Source organism: Mchenga conophoros, linkage group LG23 (assembly GCF_057382185.1).
Source record: "Mchenga conophoros isolate Kocher_MC1m ecotype Shallow Benthic linkage group LG23, M_conophoros_male_GT1.1, whole genome shotgun sequence".
NCBI classification, from domain to species: Eukaryota; Metazoa; Chordata; class Actinopteri; order Cichliformes; family Cichlidae; genus Mchenga; species Mchenga conophoros.
Genome location: NC_140547.1, coordinates 644,042 through 666,433, shown reverse-complemented (window position 1 = coordinate 666,433; position 22,392 = coordinate 644,042). Strand labels below are relative to the sequence as shown.

Genomic DNA, 22,392 nt, shown 5'->3' with positions numbered 1-22,392 from the left:
TACACCATGTCAGAGAGGTATAAGTTTACTGCAGGGAACAATAAAGGGATAAAGTCATGAAACACAGCTTAACACAGAAGCAGTGTCAGCTCATGTCTTCGAGGTGCTGACTGTGACTCTCAGAAATGTAGGGGCCTACTATGAAATGGTCTTGGTCCAGTATACCCAGTGAAGCAGTTAACGAGATGAAGTCTATTTATGTCGACATTATATGTGACTTTTGGCCTTCCCTATCAGTGACTTCTCTGCTTACATTGATGGTCAAGGTAGTTAGTAAGAGCAAAGCGACATGTTAAGACAATAAATCTCAGAATGCTTGCTAATGTAATTTTCTTTCCACAAATGCACAGATAATATCTGATCTCAGAGCAGTGAAGCCAGAGCCAGCAGCGCCTTGTCTAGCATGGTAGTCTCCCCTGTGTTTCCTGTCAGAGACACGGGGCTTTACCTACAACAGCCTGGCACAAACAGCCAGAAGAAGCTGCTGGCTCTCAACTTGGCAAGCTCAGGCTATGTTAAAGGGGCACACAGACACACTCATGAAACAGACCTGTGCTACAGATTCCAGTGGAATGGAAGACAAGCACAGTCTAACCTATTCCACATAATACACATCTATATCCACAGGATGATGGAAGCTTATGAGACTGAACACTGTTTGAAATGCTTTAAGTTTGTGAATAACACTGTAATTTATGTCTATTTTAGATTTTTCTGGGCAAGCAGTGCCTGCTTTGCTTTCCCTGGTGGAACGTCACTGGTATCGTTTAACTTTAACTGGTAACAACAAATACGTATATACCCTGATTAAGTCTACATTACTTTTATGTGGGGAAAAAACTCTTTGTTGTGTGACTCTCATCAGCAACACGGTGCAGCTAACAGGAGACATACCTGCACAGCTCCACTGTTGTGTCTGCCTACAAAGTGTTATGAAAGGTGGATAGTGCAACATTAAATGTAAAGCTTTCCTTAAGGTCACAAAACTGTCCTTAACCTTTGCCACAGCTTTGCTTATGACAGAATATAAACTCTGAGTGAGAATCAGAAGATAAATGAGCTCTTTTGTTTTTTGTGAGGTACAAAGATTAACAGTTTTCATGTTGTACAAATGTTTTAATCATGTCATCCAGGAAGCCTTACAGACGCTTTATCTGGCATCGGTTTGAACAAAAGATCTTCTCATTATGTGCTGAACATTACAACTCAGCTCACAAGCTGCCATTCTTTCACAACTAAATTAATGAACTCGTCAACCAAAATGAGCCCATACTTTATTCAAAATCACCCGTGGAAGCAGCAAGTGAAGGTTATGAAATTCAGAACGTAACGACTGTGAGAGCACAGTAAAGTTATTCTTTTCTTAATCTGACTGCAAATTTCACAGTTTGACATCTCCTGTAGCTTCAATGAGTAATAGGTGACTATATATATATATATTAGTACAGCTATATCAAATAGTGCTGACATAAAAGCTCAGACGGACGTTGACACGTTGTCGTTCCATCTCACCTTTTTGACACGATGACTCGTTTAAAGAATCAGGGGAGAAAAGCAAATCAGTCTTCTGCCTAAGAGAGTGGAAGTCAAAGCAAAGCCCATTATTTTGGTTTCTGAGAGTGGAGTCAGTACTCGAGAGTGTACAAAAACAAAGATAAACACATCATGAGCCAACAATCAACCAAGTGCCTCATTTCACAAATGTAATTCTTATTAAAGCCAAATACATATGAAAGTAGTTACTGTTGTTTTTGAAAGAGACATCACAAGGAACAAAACATACATTTATTGACAGTTCGATTTAAATCCTAGTATCTCTTTCAGTTTCCTTACCTCCACACACACACACACACACACACACATACACACACACACAAACACACACACACACACACACACACACACACACACACACACACACACACACAGTTCTTTAGCATCAGTAGCCTGAGTTATGCAGTATAAAAATGTTAATGTATGCATTTATAATGACAAACAGCAACGCTTTATCCAGCGCTCCGAGTGCTCAACCAAGCACACTGACAACCAACAAAATCCTTATTTTTCTTTGCCAAATCGAATTCCAGTTAATGAAATGTTCATCTGCCAACAAACACGTGTGAATACTCCATCTGGGATGGGCCCAGAACTGTCACTAATGAATACCATCCAGCCACCTTTCACAGTGAGGCTGACACTTTCTCAGCTGTTTCTCTCACCAGTTTACAAGTACTTACAGACGAGTGGATGCAGTGTCCAGTCTGCCTACATACTCATCGGTCAGGTGTAGGATGTCGATCTCCCCCCTTGTACAGTCTAACTTGAACTGACATGCTTTTTACATGCTCTGTGATCCCATGTGAATCTTTTATGAGCCCCGGCCTGTGTTTCATGTTCACATTTCATTGTGAGCGTCAGAGCCACACACTTTTCTAATGCACATTTGGAAGCTTTATTAATCCCACACTGGGTAAATTCACAGACAACAGCGAGAAAAAGTTCATTAAAGATATATTACTAAGATATATATATATATAAAGATATATATATATAATACTAAGTGCAATAATCCTTTCTGTCATCGTTGTATTTTTACTCAGTTGTATATAGTATTTGTATTTGTATTCTATTTTTATCTTATTGTATATTTATTTTATTTTATTCTACTGTATATAGTATTTTATTTTATTCTATTCTGTACAGTTGTGTACTGTATTTATTCTTATTGTATTCTAATTTTTGCCTCATAACTTTTGCACTGTCCACTTCCTGCTGTGACAAAACAAATTTCCCACGTGTGGGACTAATAAAGGTTATCTTATCTTATCTTATCTTATTAGAAAAATAAAAACTGAAAAATAATGCACAAAAGAGAAACAGTAGTTGTAATTGTATTAGTATCATATTGTGGTGTGTCAGCTGGCTGTTTTACATTTTTTTCTAACTCTCTCTTTAATAACATCCTTTCAGATCTTGACTCTGGGGGTTTTGTGAAGTAATCCTCCTGCAGTGACAAAAAAATTATTAAAAATAAAAAACTGAAAGATAAAATTACATAAGTATCTACAGCCTTTTCATGACACTCAAAATTGAGCTCAGGTGCATCCTTTCTCCACCCCCACACCTGTCAGATGTTTCTACAACCCGAGTCCACCCGTGGTAAGTCCAGTTGGCTGGGCATAATTTGGAAAGGCACTCCCTTGTCTGAAACACAGATCTAAGGAGGGATATAGAAAGATTTCTGTGCAATTGAAGGTATCCGTGATCCCAGTGGCCTCCATCATCCATAAAAGAAAGTTTGGAATCACCAAGACCTGGAGCTGGCCAATCTGGGTGATCGGGGAAGAAAGGTCTTAGTAAGGGAGGTGAGCAAGAATCAGACAGTTACTCTGACAGAGCTCCGGTGTTGCTCTGTGGAGAGGGGAGAACCTTCCAGAAGGACAGGGCCGTGCAGAGACGTTTAAAGGGGCGGGTGCTCAAAGTTAAAAAGGGGCACATTGAACCAGGCTGAATAACAACAACAAACATTCATCAAGAATCTAATATGGGCAACAAGTAAAGCAAACGTAGCCTATGTTTTACCTGATGGGTACAATGTTGCTGTTGAGGGGTTGCTGCTGCTCCTGCTGCTGATAGTGCTGGAGGGCAGGGCTGTGTTGATCTGAGACTGTAGACATTAAAAAGTCCACAGGAGAGATGGTAGCTGATTAAACAAGTGTCATGAGATAATAACAAGATGCAAAGATTGGTGACAGCGCTTGGAACCATAAGGCAACAAAAACTGTGAGAAATAATTTAGGCTCTGCCTGTGAATCACTCTTTGCTTCTCTTCTTCCTTCCATCCCATCATTTCATACATCACTCTCCACTTGCTGTCTATCTGAGAACAAGGCACAACTTGCTATTGCAATAAACTATAATCTAATTATCCACACCTAACAACTCTTGCACTTAATCTATAATAAAATGATGACAGAAAAATGTTATAGCACTGCCTTTAGTAGCCTCACACAGCTCCTACTGTTTCCTCCTCATGTCCTTACCAGCCATGTCTGCACAATGTTATATCATCAGTAATAGTTTTTTTTAAAAATCCATCTAAATAAAAAACACACATGCACGCACACACAGTGACATTTTAGACCTTCTTCAGAATACTGTATATACTATGGGCATCACGGTGCTGATCCAGAATCCTTACATTATTATTTATTACTAGAGCTACAATAATAAAGCAAAGAGGAGGGGGAAGTAATAAATATGAAATAATGTCATTATGATGATTCCATTTGTTTCACTATCCACTCTGTGCAGGGCAAATCTTATTTTTACTGCTGTAAAATCCAAATTTTGTCTTATTTAAAATATAAATCTAATATAATCTGCTTCTTAATGTATGTTCTTTAAAAGACAGCGTGTTTTTTAATATATTATAATTATAATAATTATTATGTGGACATGCATATTAGATCATTTTTTAGTGAAATATAATCCCTCCAGAAAGGCAGGAAAAGCCCGGAAACTTACTTTAAAACTAAATATGTTCCCTAAAACGGTGACAGAGCTACAGACCCATGACAGCCTTACACAGGTAGCCAGCAGCTATGTCCAGCACTACTTGTGCAGTTAATACAAGGACAAGTAATGTTTGTCGCGCTGTTGCACACACAGCACGCTCATTTGTTTCAGTTCATCAGTTGCAACAAGACAGCTTACCAACGTGTACGTAATAAGCTAATACTCCTGGGTGCTACACACTACAGTTTACGCTGTACACCTACTTACTGGTTTTGTCGCGTCAACTTGTGTTTCTCCTGCAGCTCCGGACCGCAACAAATGCGCGTGCTCTTTGTGAGCTCGTTCCCGGCTCGTAACCAGCGCGCTCTGCCGTCAAGGGCAGATCATTGGTTAAATGTGATCATGTGACTGATGCAAGCCAGATCCTTTAATTTAGCAAAACTGTGATTAATAGTTAAATTTTATTGTTGAGGGGCACAGATAGGACTCCGCACGCACACACACATTAAAATTTTTTTAAAAGTTGCCTCAACAAAAGGGCACTTTGGGCACTTATCAGGAAAGGGGCGGGTGCTCAAGCCCCTCTAGCCCCCCCCCCCCCCCCTCTGCACGTCCCTGCAGAAGGACAAGCATTTCTGAAGCACTCCATCACTCAGGCCTATATGGTCCTCAGCAAAACGGACGTGATAGTCCTCTGGTCTCTGGTCTAATGAAACCAACTCTTTAACTGAATGGTATGGCGTTATTTTTGTGCCACTATTCTGAGCGCACGTAAAAAGAGTTTGCAGGTGCAAGTGTTGAATTTTGAGGAGAAGTTTATTTTGAGCGAAGAAAAGCTGAATTTAAGTGAACAAAATTTATTGCTGCGTGCAAAAAATGTATTTCCGTCTTTGCTATTATCCACACACACACACACACACACACACACACACACACACACACACACGCACACACACACGCACACACGCACACACGCACACACACACACACACACACGCACACACACGCACACACACACACACACACACACACACACGCACGCACACACGCACAATAGCAGCCCCTCTCGCTCAGTTTTTGTATTTGGGCTCTCAACATTTCTGCCTGTGAGCGCTCAACTCTTTCCGTACACCGTTATATTTGTGCCACAAAACCAGCCAATCACAGACTTGGATGCAAAAAAATCTGATTGGCTGTTTTGGTCTCCAATCAACTCGAAATGACAAAATGCCATACGCCATAGCCTACGTCTATTGCAGCATAACTAAGGGAGGATTCAGGGTCACCTGGTCCAGCCCTAACTATATGCTTTAGTAAAAAGGAAAGTTTGAAGCCTGATCTTGAAAGTAGAGATAGTGTCTGTCTCCTGAATCCAAACTGGAAGCTGGTTCCACACAAGAGGGGCCTGAAAACTGAAGGCTCTGCCTCCCATTCTACTTTTAAATACTCTAGGAACAACAAGTAGGCCTGCAGAGCGAGAGCGAAGTGCTCTAATAGGGTGATATGGTACTACAAGGTCATTAAGATAAGATGGGGCCTGATTATTTAAGACCTTGTATGTGAGGAGCAGGATTTTGAATTCTGGATTTAACAGGAAGCCAATACAGGAGAAATCTGCTCTCTCTTTCTAGTCCCTGTCAGGACGCTTGCTGCAGCATTTTGGATCAGCTGAAGGCTTTTCAGGGAGTTTTTTGGACTTCCTGATAATAAGTTCAAGTTCAAGTTCAACTTTATTGTCACTTCAACCATATACAGTTTAAAAATACACAGTGAGGCGAAACAACGTTCCTCCAGGAACCAAGGTGCTACAAGACAAGTTAGTGCAAAAAAAATAATAATATATAATATATCTAGTAATAATATGAATTACATGTAATGAATTACATGTAATGAATTACAGTCGTCCAGCCTGGAAGTAATAAATGCATGAACTAGTTTTTCAGCGTCACTCTGAGACAGGATATTTCTAACTTTAGAGATGTTAAGATAAGATAAGATAAGATAGAACTTTATTAATCCCTCGGGTGGGTTCCTCTGGGAAATTCGATTTCCAAAAAAAGCACAGCAACGACCGAAGTTACAGTTACAGAATTGTTATATATACACACACACACACACACACACACACACACACACATATATATAAATACAGAAACAAATATAAATAAAATATACAAAGGGGATAAATAGGAATAAAAAATAAAAAATATAAAATGTTACACAAATGGAAGAAAGCAGTCTTACATATTTGTTTAATATGTGCATTGAAGGACATGTCCTGGTCAAAAATGACTCCAAGGTTCCTCACAGTGTTACTGGAGGCCAAGGTAATGCCATCCAGAGTAAGAATCTGCTTAGATACCATATTTCTAAGATTTTCGGGGCCGAGTACAATAACCTCAGTTTGATTTGAATGAAGAAGCAGAAAGTTAGCGGCCATCCAGGTCTTTATGTCTTTAAGACATTCCTGCAGTTTAACTCATTGGTGTGTGTTATCTGGCTTCATGGACAGATAGAGCTGGGTGTCATCTGCATAGCAGTGTAAATGTATGCTATGTCTTCTAATGATGCTGCCTAAGGGAAGCATGTATAATGTAAACAGAATTGGTCCTAGCACTGAACCCTGTGGAACTCCATAATTAACCTCAGTGTGTGAAGAGGACTCTCCATTTACATGCACAAACTGGAGTCTATTAGATAGATATGATACAAACCACTGCAGCACAGTACCTGTAATACCTACAGCATGTTCTAATCGCTCTAATAGGATATTATGGTCAACAGTCAGGGTCGAGGGAAAGATGTATACAATGATGCACAGAGACATCCTTGCTGATAATCTTGATGGCTTTGGTACCACTCTGTGAATGTCTCTGAGTGGCGCAGCCAGAGCCCAGACCTGAGCCCAAGTGAATATTTCTGGAGAGATCAGAAAATGACTGTGCACATCCAACTTGATGGAGCTTGAGAGGCTCTGCAGAGAAAAATGGGAGAAACTGCCCAAAAATAGGCGTGTCAAGCTTGTCGCGTCATACTCAAAAGGCTTGAGTTTGTAATTGCGTAGAAAGACTGTGAGCATTTATGCGTGCTGTATTTAGGTTTTTTTATTTTTCATAAATTTGTGAAAATCTCAAGCAACATTTTGGTTGAATAAGGCTGTAAGATGACAAAAGTGAAGTCCTGAGAACCCTGATCAGATGTACTGTGCATCCTGTCACTGACTGCATTTGATTGTTACCGGTGTGAGCTGAAGAGATGGATTCATGGGTGATTGGGCCATAGTAGTCTGGTGCACACTCAGTAGCATGCTGCCTTTGCTCTCATTTCATTTAAGCCATGTTTTCTCAGTTGTCCTAGGGAGCAGCCGTCTGTAAACCCTCAGGGACAGCTTTTCACCATCTATCCCCATTATAAGGCATTACCGTCCTCTGCCTTTCCCAGAGTGTCACTTCATTTTTGTGAAAGCTCTGCCATGGCACATCCTCCCCATAATGAAATAGATCCAGTTCTGCTGCACTGAAATTAGGTTTACAGGGAAACTGTGGAATGATGATTTTCCTGTACATAAATCTAACCTTTTTATGGAGAGTGTTAATGAAACAGCAGTTAATTAATTCTTTGCTGTTAAATTGAGGACTACATCTGCAGCACAGTAAACATCATTGGATCCACCATTAGTTGGGAGACATGGCTTGTAATAAATAATATGTTAGCATCACTCCACAGCAGCTTGTTTTTTGAATTTGGGTTTCATGTTTGAGCTCTGGTAAATTGAGCCTCTGAGGATTTGGTCTCTAATAGCACTATGAAGACATTTTTCTTTCAGTGGGACCCTGCTTTTTTATCTTATCCACATCAGATTGTTTGTAAAAACAGGATCTTTTTTATACTTCCTTGCATCATTCCTCCTTAGACATGGTAAACAAGCTTGGAATCCTTTATGTCTGTAGATGTTTGTACTAGTAATGTATATGAATATAATAGATCGTGTCCACAGACTTTAGGGTCATTCTTTTAACCATCTACATGTCTTGGTAGCCGGGGGTCGGTCCGCCAGGGCCTCTGCTCCTGTGCATCGCTCAACTCTCAAAGCACCCGAACCCTACGGTGCCTCCTGCGGGTGGTGGGTCTGCAGGAAGATGGGCCCATATCCCTTTTTCGGGCCGTGCCCTACCGGGCCCCTTGGACTAAGGCCCAGCCACCTCCCTTGGCTCCAGGGCGGGGCCGGCTAATCCTATCCCAGGCAGGGTGAACTGTTCCTCGATGGTCTTCTCATAGGGGTCTTCTGAATCGCTCTTTGTCTGGTCCCTCACCCAGGACCAATTTGCCATGGGAGACCCTACCAGGGGCTAGAAGCCCCTGGACAACATTGCCCCTGGGATCCCTGGGACACACAAACCCCTCCACCACGATAAGGTAGCGATTTGCGGATGCGTCTAAGATAAGATAAGATAAGATAGAACTTTATTAATCCCTCGGGTGGGTTCCTCTGGGAAATTCGATTTCCAAAAAAGCACAGCACCGACAGAAGTTACAGAGTTATACACACACACATATATATAAATACAGAGACAATATAAATAAAATATACATGTAACAGTAAAAAAAGCCCTAACACTGGCAGCTTTTGTGTTCCAGTCTTTAACACTTTCTTACACTTTCTTAAGACTGTCTCTCGTGTTTTGACCTTACAAGACAGGCTGTCCTTTGTGTGTGACACTAAAGCAAAGTCAAACAGTTTTTCTTGGGTCTGATTTGCAGCACAAACCTGACAGTAGTAAATGCTGCTGGTGCGGGAATGCAGCCGCATAAATGTTTTCAGTGAATCGCTGAAACTTCTTTTGTTGACTGAGACACTTAAAGCGTCACCAGAGCTTAAATCCACACAGACCTTTCTGTGAAATCACCAGGCAAGGAATTAGTTAGATCACCAACCAAGCCATGTGTGGTTGAACAGGATAAGTTGATTTACTTCACAAGATACCAGACTGAATTTACTTTTATTGTTATTTTAATAAATGAATCTATGAATTGGTGTAATCTGACTTTGAGGAAGGGATGAAGATTGGTACAGGTGAAGAGGAGCCAGTTATAGCATAGCTCAGCATAAAGACAGGAAGACACATGCAGTTAAACATTTATTACATTTTAATTTTTGTCCTGTCATTTTCAAATGTATCAGGAAAATGTGTCAAAGCCCCCAAATCAGTTTACCGGCTGCACATTAACCACACACAAAGGACTGCGCTGCACATTTTCATGTCTAACATGTAGAGGAAATTAAATATGCCTCTTTAAAAGAATCACTCACACACACAATGCTTAGTTTTACCAGGTGTTGAAATGTTTTAAATTATAGTTGTCAGAATAAGAACCACTTCTTTGTTATTATAGAACTGTGACACTATGCTACAGTATGGTACATTAGATAACATTACAACACAAAACAATTAAAAAACAACTTTTCCGCAGCCATTGACGCATCTAATTACTTCAGTGGCTCGAACTGCAGCGTTGTTATGGAGGAAATGAGGTAACCAAGGAATCAAAAACCTGATTAGACATGAGAAATGAATCCACCACGCTGTGTTTCAGGATTATAATCATGTGCACATTTGAATAATTGCATTTGAATAAGATAATTTCCCACAAGCACAAAAGAACATTGCTTTACAAACTAAATAGTGTCCTTTAAATTAGTTTTAGGCTTTGAGAGTTAGACATGTCTAGAGCTCTTACTACCCCGACACTGACTTAATGTCACATTTCTCAAGTCTTTATAAACTACTAGGGAACACGAGTGGGTACTAAATATTCTCAGCAGACAAGCCTTAGTGTAGAGTGCAGTTTTTTGTACTGGAACATAAATTTCCTTCAGCTGCAGGAAGTAATTTTGAACATGATTTGTATTAGCCGCCAACAAAGGAATGCTTCGTCTTAATGTGCTGCTGCTGCAAAGACTCGCGCTGGACCGTGCGAGCCAATAGTTTGTGACAGTGATGGATGAGCTGCTGTAAGCACAATAAATTACCTAAATTATTTTTCAAGCACATCAGGTTGCAGCTTTCCGTGGCATGTTTGCTGCCAAAGTTCCCCATTCATTATAAGAAACTATCCCCATAACAAGTATGAAGGCCAGTAAACATGGCACGAAATGTCACGCTTAAATATCAGCAGTAAAAGTGATGGTAACATTTATAGGTGTAAGCCTTATTCACAGTACTACTGGAAGTCAGTTATTGACATCAATATCTTAAGGAGGGGGTGCATTTCTGTCTGAACCTCATCATTCTCCCTTTCCATCAAAGAGAAAAATGTATTTTCAAAGGTAACGACTAATATTATTTTACATGTACAGTACTGTGGAACAAACTGGTCTTCAGCAGTACTCTGGGCTTTCTGGAGGTTTTTCACATATCTATGAAAAATACCAAAACGTTCTACGGTACAGAGGAGGCCAAGACAGACTTAATCATGAGTTTGTACAGCCATCTGTACAACATGGTCGAAACTCTGTGTCACGGTCTGCGTGCAGGCAGGCAGGAAAGGACCCAATGCAGGCTCGTACGCAGAGGTGAAACTTAAAGTCAAAAAGCAGCTTTACTGCTGGACAATAGGAAAACTTAAGTAAACCTGAAGATACAAAATCGACCAAGGGCAAAGACACAAAGGGGAAAATACGAAATAATCAAAATCTAAACAGGAATAACCAAGGCACTAGACAGGGGTGTCCAACTCCAGTCCTCGAGTGAGAGTCAGACAGAGAGGTTGCTTTTCCCTGAGAGCTGCAGCTTTTAGATGCACTCTTGTTCCGACACACCTGACTCTAATGAATGGCTTGTTACTAGGCCTTTGCCAAGCTTGATGGCATGCTGACGAGGTAATCCAACCATCTCATTCAACTGTGTTGGAGTAGGGATGCAGCTAAACGCTGTAGGACAGCAGCTTTTGAGGAGTTGGACACACTTAAGACTACCAAAGAGACTTAAACATGATACGTCACACTCTGTCACAGTTTGGGCTTTTCAGTCAGTGGTGTTATTATTGTTAACTGATGGAATAATGAACGTAGACTGGACATGCTTTCACCTTTCAATAAATTCTCGTAACTATTTCTGTTTATTTTCCAAACCAAATATAAAAGATACAGAAGGGCCTGAGACTTTTCATACTGTATGTCTTCATGTGATAGATTTAGGATGTATGAATGTTAATGCTAGCCCATTCCACCACATGTCCAAACGTATTCATCAGAGATGCTTGTCTGTTCTCTGTGTCAGGGACAAAGCACCGCTTCTTCTCAGCAGCAGAGGTCTGAGTGCAGCTCTGCTCTGAAATCTGAACTTTAGCGTTTGTGAAGGAACAGATTTGTATGTGGAGAGTCTGCCTTATTTATTTACATCTTCTGTTTGAGTCAGTCACAATGCTCCAGTGGACCGCTTATTATTATTATTTGCCACCATATATCAGCTCACTGCACTCAGTAGTGCAGCAAACATTTTCCACTCAAACCCACAGAGGATAAGCTCATCCCTGACTGTGATCAATTTTCCATTTCCACAGAGGGACCCAGCTATTGTTTGCGGCTTCTCTCTGAAGCTAAGAGGAAAACATGAAAGAGGTGAGACGCTAGAGGTGAGCCAGCAGCGCAAAGACATGCATCAGAAACTACTTCATACTGTACCATGTGGCTAACATGGCACACAAGCTGTGTCCACGTTTCTGACCATAAAGTAAAGAATTGATGTTATGTCCTTATTTATCACCATATCTGAATATATCTGTGATATCTCAGTGAAACTTTCATCAACCAATGGTTGATAAAAGTGACTATTTGCACTTTTTATCTAAAAATGTTTCTCTGCTCTTATATGCTGCTGTCGCCATTTAACCTTATAGATTTTCTCTAGTATTTCCTTAATAAATAGTTATTTTAAAATAGGAATTCAAAACAAATTTCCTCAAAAAAAAAACACTGAAACCACCACACCAATACAGCCCTTATACCAAGCAGCAACCTGACAAATTAAGCCAACGCTAAACAGAAGGAAATTGAAGTAATGAAGGGTCGTTAATGCTGTTTAAAAAAAATTTTTAATCCCCATAGACCAGAGGTGTCCAACTCCAGGCCTCGAGGGCCGGTGTCCTGCAGGTTTTAAATGTGTCCCTGACTCAACACAGCTGATTTAAATGACCTCCTCAACATGTCTTGAAATTCTCCAGAGGCCTGGGAATGAACTAATAATTTGAATCAGGTGTGTTGACCCAGGGTGAGTTTATGCAAATATAAAAAAAAGTCACTTCTAAAATAAATACACAAATTGTGTAGTCATGTATTTTGGTGAGGGAGATATTTATATTTATATATATACCTGAAAAATAGGATCATGGCCAAGCTTGAAACCTGGATCCCCCGTAGCCGGTTACCAAGATTACGTGAAGTACCTTCAGTAGGTCTGTTAGATGATGTTAATGCAGCACTACGGACAATACCTACAACCACGATTACCGACACTAACAAGCTGATCTACAATACGGCAGCAGTGATCAGTGAGATGCTTGGCTACAAGTTGAATAGCCACAAGGGGCAGTACCCTGCATGGAGAAGGAGGCTAGAGGCTAAGATCAAAGTAGCACGGAGGGAGGTTAGCCAACTAACGGAGTTGCAGAAAGGTGCGGCAAAGAAGGTGCATAAGAAATACAGCAAACTGTCCATACCTGAGGCCTTGGAAACTGCCAAGCAAAGACTCACAGCCTTGGCCAGCCGCTTGAGGAGGTACACCAGAGAGATAGAAGGCAGGAGAATAAACCAGCTGTTCTCCACAGAGCAAAAGTGTACTCTCAGTGGCAAGGGAACAATAAGAGAACAGCACCACCAAGTCTGGAGACGGAGCAATACTGGAAGAGCATATGGGAGAAGGACGCAACCCATAACGGCAATGCTCGGTGGCTAGTGGATCTGAGGGCAGACCATAGCAACCTCCCTGAACAGGGTCCAGTAACCATCACAGTGGCAGATATCCAAGAAAGGGTCTCCAGTATAACGAGTTGGACAGCACCAGGGCCCGACATGGTTCACGCCTACTGGCTGAAGAAGCTGACTGCACTCCACGAGCGTCTGGCAGCACAAATGAACCAGCTGCTAGTTAACGAGAGACACCCGGAATGGCTAACTGAAGGCCGGACGGTCCTGATCCCCAAGGACCCCAAGAAGGGACCAGTCCCCTCCAACTACCGACCAATAACCTGCCTCAGTACTACATGGAAGCTCCTGTCAGGCATCATAGCGGCTAAGATGAACAGGCACATGGGTCAATACATGAGCGAGACACAGAAAGGAATTGGCAAGAATACCAGAGGCGCAAAACACCAGCTACTGGTAGACAGAACAGTCAGCCGAGACTGCAAGACCAGACTGACAAACCTGTGCACTGCCTGGATTGATTACAAGAAGGCCTATGACTCAATGCCCCACAGCTGGATACTGGAATGCCTAGAACTATATAAGATCAACAGGACCCTGAGAGCCTTCATCAGGAACTCAATGGGGATGTGGCGTACAACACTAGAGGCCAACTCCAAGCCCATAGCACAAGTCACCATCAAGTGCGGGATCTACCAAGGAGATGCTCTGTCCCCACTGCTGTTCTGCATAGGCCTGAACCCCCTCAGTGAGATCATTAACAAGACTGGATACGGATACCGACTACGGAACGGAGCAGTTGTCAGCCACCTCCTGTACATGGATGACATCAAGCTGTATGCCAAGAGTGAACGAGACATCGATTCACTGATCCACACTACCAGGCTATACAGCAATGACATTGGAATGTTGTTCGGACTGGAGAAGTGTAGTCGGATGGTAACAAAGAGAGGGAAGGTAGTCAGAACTGAGGGGATTGAACTACCAGAAGGCAACATTGCAGACATAGAGGACAGTTACAAGTACCTGGGGATCCCGCAGGCAAATGGGAACCACGAAGAGGCCGCTAGAAAAGCTGCAACCACCAAGTACCTGCAGAGGGTCAGGCAAGTCCTGAGGAGTCAGCTGAATGGTAAGAACAAGATCCGGGCCATCAACACGTACGCCCTGCCCGTGATCAGGTACCCTGCTGGGGTAATAGGCTGGCCAAAGGAGGAGAAAGAAGCCACTGACATTAAGACAAGAAAGCTCCTTACCATGCATGGAGGGATTCACCCCAAGTCCAGCACCCTGAGGCTGTACGCTAAGCGGAAGGAAGGGGGCCGGGGACTGGTGAGTGTCAGCACCACAGTCCAGGATGAGACAACGAACATCCAAGAATACATTGGGAAGATGGCCCCAACTGACCGAGTGCTCAGTGAATACCTCAGGCAGCAGAAACCCAAGAAAGAGGAGGGAGACGAGGAACCATCGTGGAAGGACAGGCCCCTGCATGGTATGTACCACCGGCAGATAGAGGAGGTGGCTGATATCCAGAAATCCTACCAGTGGCTGGACAAAGCTGGACTGAAAGACAGCACAGAGGCACTAATCATGGCAGCACAAGAACAAGCTCTGAGTACAAGATCCATAGAGGCTGGGGTCTATAACCTGGAAGTCCCGAGATCAAAATGGGAGATGCCCCCAAGGGTGGTGGAGAATGACCGAGCTAAGATCCTGTGGGGCTTCCAGATACAGACGGACAAAATGGTGGTGGCTAACCAACCGGACATAGTGGTGGTAGACAAACAGAAGAAGACGGCCGTAGTGATCGATGTAGCGGTTCCGAATGACAGCAATATCAGGAAGAAGGAACACGAGAAGCTGGAGAAATACCAAGGACTCAGAGAAGAGCTGGAGAGGATGTGGAGGGTGAAGGTAACGGTGGTCCCCGTGGTAATCGGAGCACTAGGTGCGGTGACTCCCAAGCTAGGCGAGTGGCTCCAGCAGATCCCGGGAATAACATCGGAGATCTCTGTCCAGAAAAGCGCAGTCCTGGGAACAGCTAAGATACTGCGCAGGACCCTCAAGCTCCCAGGCCTCTGGTAGAGGACCCGAGCTTAAAGGATAAACCGCCCGCAGGGGCGTGCTGGGTGTTTTATTTATATGAAGCCATACTCGCTCGGACTTGCCCGGATTAAAAAGGTCTGCGTCAGATGAAGAGGAACCAGGGCACCCTGATGAGAAGTGGGCTACTCCAACAGAGAGAAGGGCATCGTTGGGCAAGAGAGGAAAAATAGGTCACTGTTGGAATGCTACTATATTAACCCAAGCAGAAGAGGTTACATGAGTGGGATGAGGGACCTATGGGATCTTTGACACCCAACATCCACGCTAACTGAGAAACAGTGATAGATGTAGTGATGCCAAATGACAGCAACATCAGGAAAAAGGAACACGAGAAGCTGGAGAAGTACCAAGGGCTCAGAGAAGAGCTGGAGAAGATGTGGAGGGTGAAGATAACAGTGGTTCCAGTGGTAATCGGACCACTAGGTGCAGTGACTCCCAAGCTAGGTGAGTGGCTCCAGCAGATCCCAGGAACAACATCGGAGATCTTTGTCCAGAAGAGCACAGTACTAGGAACAGCTAAGATACTGCAGGACCCTCAATATACAGGATTTATCAATAAGAATACTGCAACTTGAAATTCTATATTTTTTTATGCAATGAACATACAAGTATTGACCCCAAGTTCATCTTGGGAATCCTTCACCTTGAAATTGTACGTCTTGGTGGACTGGCTGGTTAAGGGTCTCTCGGAAGTGTTCGGCCCATTGTTTGTTTTGCTCTTCTTGGGCGATCGAGAGCTTCCCATTTTTTTCCTCGACTGTGACGTTTGCATTGGTCCTCGATCCAGTAAATGGTAAATGGCCTGTATTTATATAGCGCTTTACTAGTCCCTAAGGACCCCAAAGTGCTTTACATATCCAGTCATCCACCCATTCACGCACACATTCACACACTGGTGATGGCAGCTACATTGTAGCCACAGCCACCCTGGGGCGCACTGACAGAGGCGAGGCTGCCGGACACTGGCGCCACCGGGCCCTCTGACCACCACCAGTAGGCAACGGGTGAAGTGTTTTGCCCAAGGACACAACGACCGAGACTGTCCGAGCCGGGGCTCGAACCGGCAACCTTCCGATTACAAGGCGAACTCCCAACTCTTGAGCCACGATCACAAGTAAGCTTGTTTACGATGCGGTATAGGGTCTTGGAATCATTCCGATCCGCTGCTTCCTGAGTTTCGGCACCTTTTCATTCTAGCCATTCTTTCTTGTCTTTCTGACAGCTTTTCTTCACTAGCCGATCTAATTCTGCGTAGCATCGGGTTCCTTCCTCTCTGGCTTGTTCGGTTTTGGCCTGCTCTCTTTTGAGCTTCGCAATTTTTCTCTCATCGATCAGTTCCCATGTTCTTCCTTGGATCCACTGTTCGTTTCTCTTTCCTCTGTGTCTTCTGATCAATAACATTGGAAGACGCAGAGGAAACTGCAACTTGAAATTCTATATTTTTTTATGTAATGAACATAAAAGCTTGTGGTAAATTTTAAAATACATGGTTGGATATAAAGTTTTACAAAACTCACAGTGTTCACATATAGTCAAACTGGTCCCAGTGAGCTACCAGAGATATAATGGTGTCATTTAATCATCTCCTGTGAGCTCACAGTGTAAAACATACACAACATTGATAAAAGGAAAAAAATCTAATGTGATAAACTTTAATTCCTAAAACAGTTTTTGTGAAACAAATGAATTTCTTTGTGTAAAAGTAATGTAAAATGTGTCCACTGAATGCCAAGTAAGACATAAAAGTAACTATTGTCTCACTCAAAATATAATATTGCTCATTACTGCAGGCCACTTTATCTTTGTTGTATGAGATGCATCACCTGGCAGCGCACTACAGTGTAATCTGGTTTTAAATGAGGAGATAGTGACTTACATAAGGAATAATTAATGCTCACAGGCTTGTGTAATTTTAAACTGCTTAGGGGGGATATCATGTTTCACAAGATTTAGTCTCAAACTGCCCACAGAGAACGTTGTCAGTAGTTAAAGGACATTTTCAACAAAAGTTTTTAAATGTTAAACTCAGCATGTGGCATTAATACCAGCAGGAACATTTCAAATACAGATAATCCAGCCATAAAAAGCTGGCAAACAAAAATAAAAACATAATTTCCACTGAACTGCAAAATCTCAATAAATAAAACCTGCCATTGTTAGCAGATTGTTACATCTGAGTGTAGATGGAGACAGCTAAACAGCCAATAAGTCCAATATGAGTATATCACACACTGTTATTTTTATATTCTCTCTTTCCTGATCGTGGGAGATGATTTGTATTTAAAAAGCAACTTAAATACAATTGTGGCCATAAACTGTCTGTATCTATAAAGTGGGGGTAATTATTGTCTGTGAAGGTTCTCAGTCATCCAGGTCATCGTAGTCAAAGGAGCTTGGAAAGAAAAGCGTCTGGACTTCTTTAAGTTGCTTGAAGACGTTTCACCTCTCATCCGAGAAGCTTCTTCAGTTCTAAGGTCAAATGGTGGAGAGTCCCAGATATAAACCTAGTGGGAGTAACCCCCCACAGAGGGACAAAAGGACCCCCTGATGATCCTCTAATCGCCTGAGCCAAGGTGTGAAACTGGGCGTGGGTCCCAATCAGCCAGAGTTTCGGGTGTGTTCATTGTGAAACCTGGAGGACAGATGAGGAGAGGACAGATGGTTCGAAAGAGGAGTGAAAGAAGCCATCTATGTCCACTGTGAGCGACCATCTTTGAACAGAGGCGGGGGTTTACGACACCAACTCTCTGCCATCTATAATCCAGTTTTGAGATCCCTTCCCAGACGCCTTAACGCCCACTCACATCCTGGGCCATCTGACCTCAGGAATTCACATGATAAGGTGGGGCCAGGTTTCACAATGAACACACCCGAAACTCTGGCTGATTGGGACCCACACCCAGTTTCACACCTTGGCTCAGGCGATTAGAGGATCATCAGGGGGTCCTTTTGTCCCTCTGTGGGGGGAAACTCCCACTAGGTTTATATCTGGGACTCTCCACCATTTGACCTTAGAACTGAAGAAGCTTCTCGGATGAGAGGTGAAACGTCTTCAAGCAACTTAAAGAAGTCCAGACGCTTTTCTTTCCAAGCTCCTTTGACTGGGGGTAATTATTATTTATTCCTCGGCTAAATTTGTAATTTTGCTTACTTCCAAGAATTGAACAGTCTGTAATTGTTGTGGTAGTGAAAAATATCAACCAAAATCTATTTAAGTATAACTTTTATGTAATGTTTTTGCACTACAAACTAATGAAATAATTATTTCCCCCACTGTATCAGTACAAACTCAACGGACTCCTGTCAGTAAGAATGTTACAGATGTTCAAAAATGTTATAAATGATATAGTTCTAACCTCTGAAATGTAACCTTAGAAGGAGAAACAAACTGCCTTTTTTGTAAATAATGTTTTTGTGTGTTTCAGTTAGTTGTTTTTTTTTTTTTCATTTATTGCCACGACTTAGATGAACAATTAAAAACTTACTTACTTAGACTTAGATCCTCCCATGCTTTATGTGGCATATTGGGCGGCAAACGAACGCCACCAGGCTCGATCTTGTGCCCGGGCTTCAGCTTCATCCAACGTTATATTCAATGTCTTTAGGTCTTGATGGAATGACCTTCACCAGGTGTTGCGGGGACGTCCTCATGGTCTTTTAACGCCCAGGGGTTGCAAGCGCATCACTGTTTTTGGAATCTGTGCGTCATCCATGTGGAGGATATGGCCGGCCAGTCGGAGCCTTTTGCGTGCAACAATGTTGTGAAGTTTGACTGTGCCACTCCTTCGCAGGATCTCCTTGTTGGTGATGTGGTCGGTGTAGAGGATCCTCAGAATCCGGCGAAGACATCGCTGCTGAAAGACGTCGAGTTTGGTGTTGATGCAGGCCGACACCTTCCAAGTCTCGCTGGCATAAATGGCGGCTGGGATCACGATTAAATTAAGCAAGCGGTTTTTGATCTTGAGGGAGATGGTCGGGGAGGACCAGATCTTGTTCATCCTCCGAAATACCGCAGCTGCCTTTCCAATGCGGCATTTGACATCCGGCTTGCCGCATGACGTAGTCGAGGGCAACGAGAAAAAGTAGAGGTGACAGGATGCAGCCCTGCCTGATGCCGGTGGTGATTTCGACGAAGTCGGTGTGGCCATTTCCGGTCTTAACGTAACAGCATGATCGCAAGTACAGGTCCTTGAAGATGTTGATGAAGATGGTAGGGACACCATACAAGTGCCGCATCTGCCAAAGAGAATCGTGGTGGATGCTATCGAAGGCCTACTTGAAGTTGACGAAATTGATGGCGAGTTGTTGTCGGTACTTGACGCACTGTTCGATGATGTTTCTTAAGATGAAAATCTGTTCTGTGCATGATCGGCCTATCCGGAACCCAGCTTGCTCTTCTAGTAGACGTTGGTTGAGGGCACTCCTCAGTCGTCGAAGGAGGACGGTACAGAATGCCTTGCCAGGCACAGAGAGGAGGGTGATGCCTCTTCAGTTGGTGCACTCGGAGGTGTGGCCCTTCTTTGGTAGCTTGACTATGGCGCCCTTCCGCCAGTCCTCCGACACTGCCACTTTGCCAGCACTTGTTGAACAGGGTCGTCAGTTCTTCCACCATGGCTTGGCCGCCGTGTTTCAGGAGCTCTGCTGGTATTTCGCCTAGGCCAGCCACTATGTTGTTCTTAAGGCTCGTGATTGCGATCTTCACTTCCTCGATGGTGATTCTGCCAGTATTGACCCCAAGTTCATCTTGGGAATCCTCCGCCTTGAAATTGTATGTCTTGGTGGACTCTGGCTGGTTAAGGGTCTCTTGGAAGTGTTCGGCCCATCGTTTGTTTTGCTCTTCTTGGGCGATCGAGAGCTTCCCATTTTTGTCCTCGACTGTGACATTTGCATTGGTCCTCGATCCAGTAAGCTTGTTTACGATGCGGTATAGGGTCTTGGAATCATTCCAATCCGCTGCTTCCTGAGTTTCGGCACCTTTTCATTCTAGCCATTCTTTCTTGTCTTTCCGACAGCTTTTCTTCACTAGCTGATCTAATTCTGCGTAGCATCGGGTTCCTTCCTCTCTGGCTTGTTCAGTTTTGGCCTGCTCTCTTTTGAGCTTCGCAATTTTTCTCTCATCGATCAGTTCCCATGTTCTTCCTTGGATTCACTGTTCGCTTCTCTTTCCTCTGCGTCTTCTGATGGTGTTTTGGGCGGACTCCACAGTGGCGTCCCTGAGGCCAGTCCAGAGGCCTTCGACGTCTTCCATTTCTCCAAGGAGGGTGAAATGATTTTGCAGCTCTAAAGTGAAGCCATTGACAACGGTCGGGTCCTTGAGCTTCTCGATTGCGAACGGTGCATTTGGTGCGGGCTGTCTTTGTTTCCGAAGTTTGAATTTGACTTCCGCTCTGACTAGGTGGTGGTCAGATCCAACATCTGCTTTTTGACATGCCCTTATGTCTTGCAAAGCCGACCTCCATTTTTGGCTGATGCAGATAAAATCAATTTCATTGAATGTACGCCCATCCGGTGACCGCCATGTCTTCTTGTGGATCTCTCGGTGCTGGAAGTATGTATTTCCAACGCACAGCCCATTGTGCTCGCAGAAGGATACTAATCGTTCGCCGTTATCGCTGAGATGCGTTGAAGATGCATGCGATCCAACCACTGTCTTCAATCCCAATCGGTCGCCGCCCAGCTGGGCATTAAAGTCTCCGATGAGGATCTTAAGGTCGTAATTCGGGATGTCATTAAAGATGTCTTGCAGCTGATCATAGAAATTGTCCTTGAAAGCGTCTTCCGTATTGTCCGTTGGTGCATAGACTTGCACAATGGTCTTCTTGGCGTGTCCAAATCCAAAACGAGCTGTGATGATGCTGTCGTTAACAGGTTTCCAAACAACGAGTGCGCTCACGGCTTCTTTGCTCAATACGAACCCCACTCCATGTTAATGTCGATCTTCATGACACAAGTACAAGATCGTCTTGCCATCGCTGATAATTCGGCCACTCTCTATCCACCTCATTTCATTGATTCCAAGGATGTCTAGCTGATAATCGTCAAACTCCTTCAAAAGTTGAGCCAGCCGTCCGCTCTGATATAACGTGCGAACGTTCCATGTCCCAATTCTTGTGATGGTTTTGGCAGAGAATAATGCTTCCATCGGGCGCTGGATGCCATTTTTGGTTTCTTCCAGCACCCTCATCCTGTTTGAAGTAGAATTCCAGCCACATTGTCCAAAACTTCTGCTTTCGTTTGTCATTTCTGTAGCGGTAGGGTTTTTTACAGGTACGGGTTGCTAGCCCGACGCCCAACTCTCCTCCTTTCTCATCCGGGCTTGGAACCGGCCATGGCGGAGTTAATTAAAAACGACATATTCTAATTGCTTGGAGTTAGAGACAGGTTTGAACAGCAGTGATCACTTCAGAGGGCTGATTAAAGCATGTAATAGTTGTGCCATTTACTGAAATTTCAAAGTCTTAGACCGAAAGATAAATCCTTAATAGCCCCATATGAAATATTGTTGTTTAATAAACATCTGATTAAGCTCAGATATGTTTAAATATTTTTAATTCTTCATATTTAAAGACAGTCTCGGTGTCTCCTGATATAATCCCACACTGACTCCATGACACTGAGATTAGGGCTCCGTGGGAACCAAGTCATCTATAATAAACTTCTATGACAGACTCCTTGTTTTGCCATTGGCTGAAGAAACTGCTTCCTAATTTGGGAGCGATCAGAACCCTGTCTGAAGTCATGGATTACTAAAAACAGTAACGTACATGTAATAATTCAGAAAAACAGAAAATCTGCCACCTTGTTGAGAAATTAAATTGAACAGCACAGAAGGTCTGCAAGCC

At 43.2% G+C, this 22,392-nt stretch overlaps 1 protein-coding gene across 4 annotated transcripts in view; it reads left to right on the top strand.

Annotated features, from left to right (window-relative positions):
* The window catches only part of pex5la (peroxisomal biogenesis factor 5-like a), a 128,491-nt gene that overhangs the window by 34,709 nt on the left and 71,390 nt on the right, over nucleotides 1-22,392 (top strand). The window contains exon 2 of one of the 4 annotated variants that reach the window (XM_085266027.1): nucleotides 12,082-12,139. The exons of 2 other annotated variants lie outside the window; for them this stretch is intronic. In XM_085266027.1, the coding sequence (XP_085122153.1) occupies nucleotides 12,131-12,139 (9 nt within the window). In that variant the 5' untranslated portion in view covers nucleotides 12,082-12,130. Of the gene's footprint in view, nucleotides 1-12,081; nucleotides 12,154-22,392 lie in introns of all 4 variants that reach the window. One more of the 4 variants, XM_085266025.1, reaches the window with a different exon arrangement.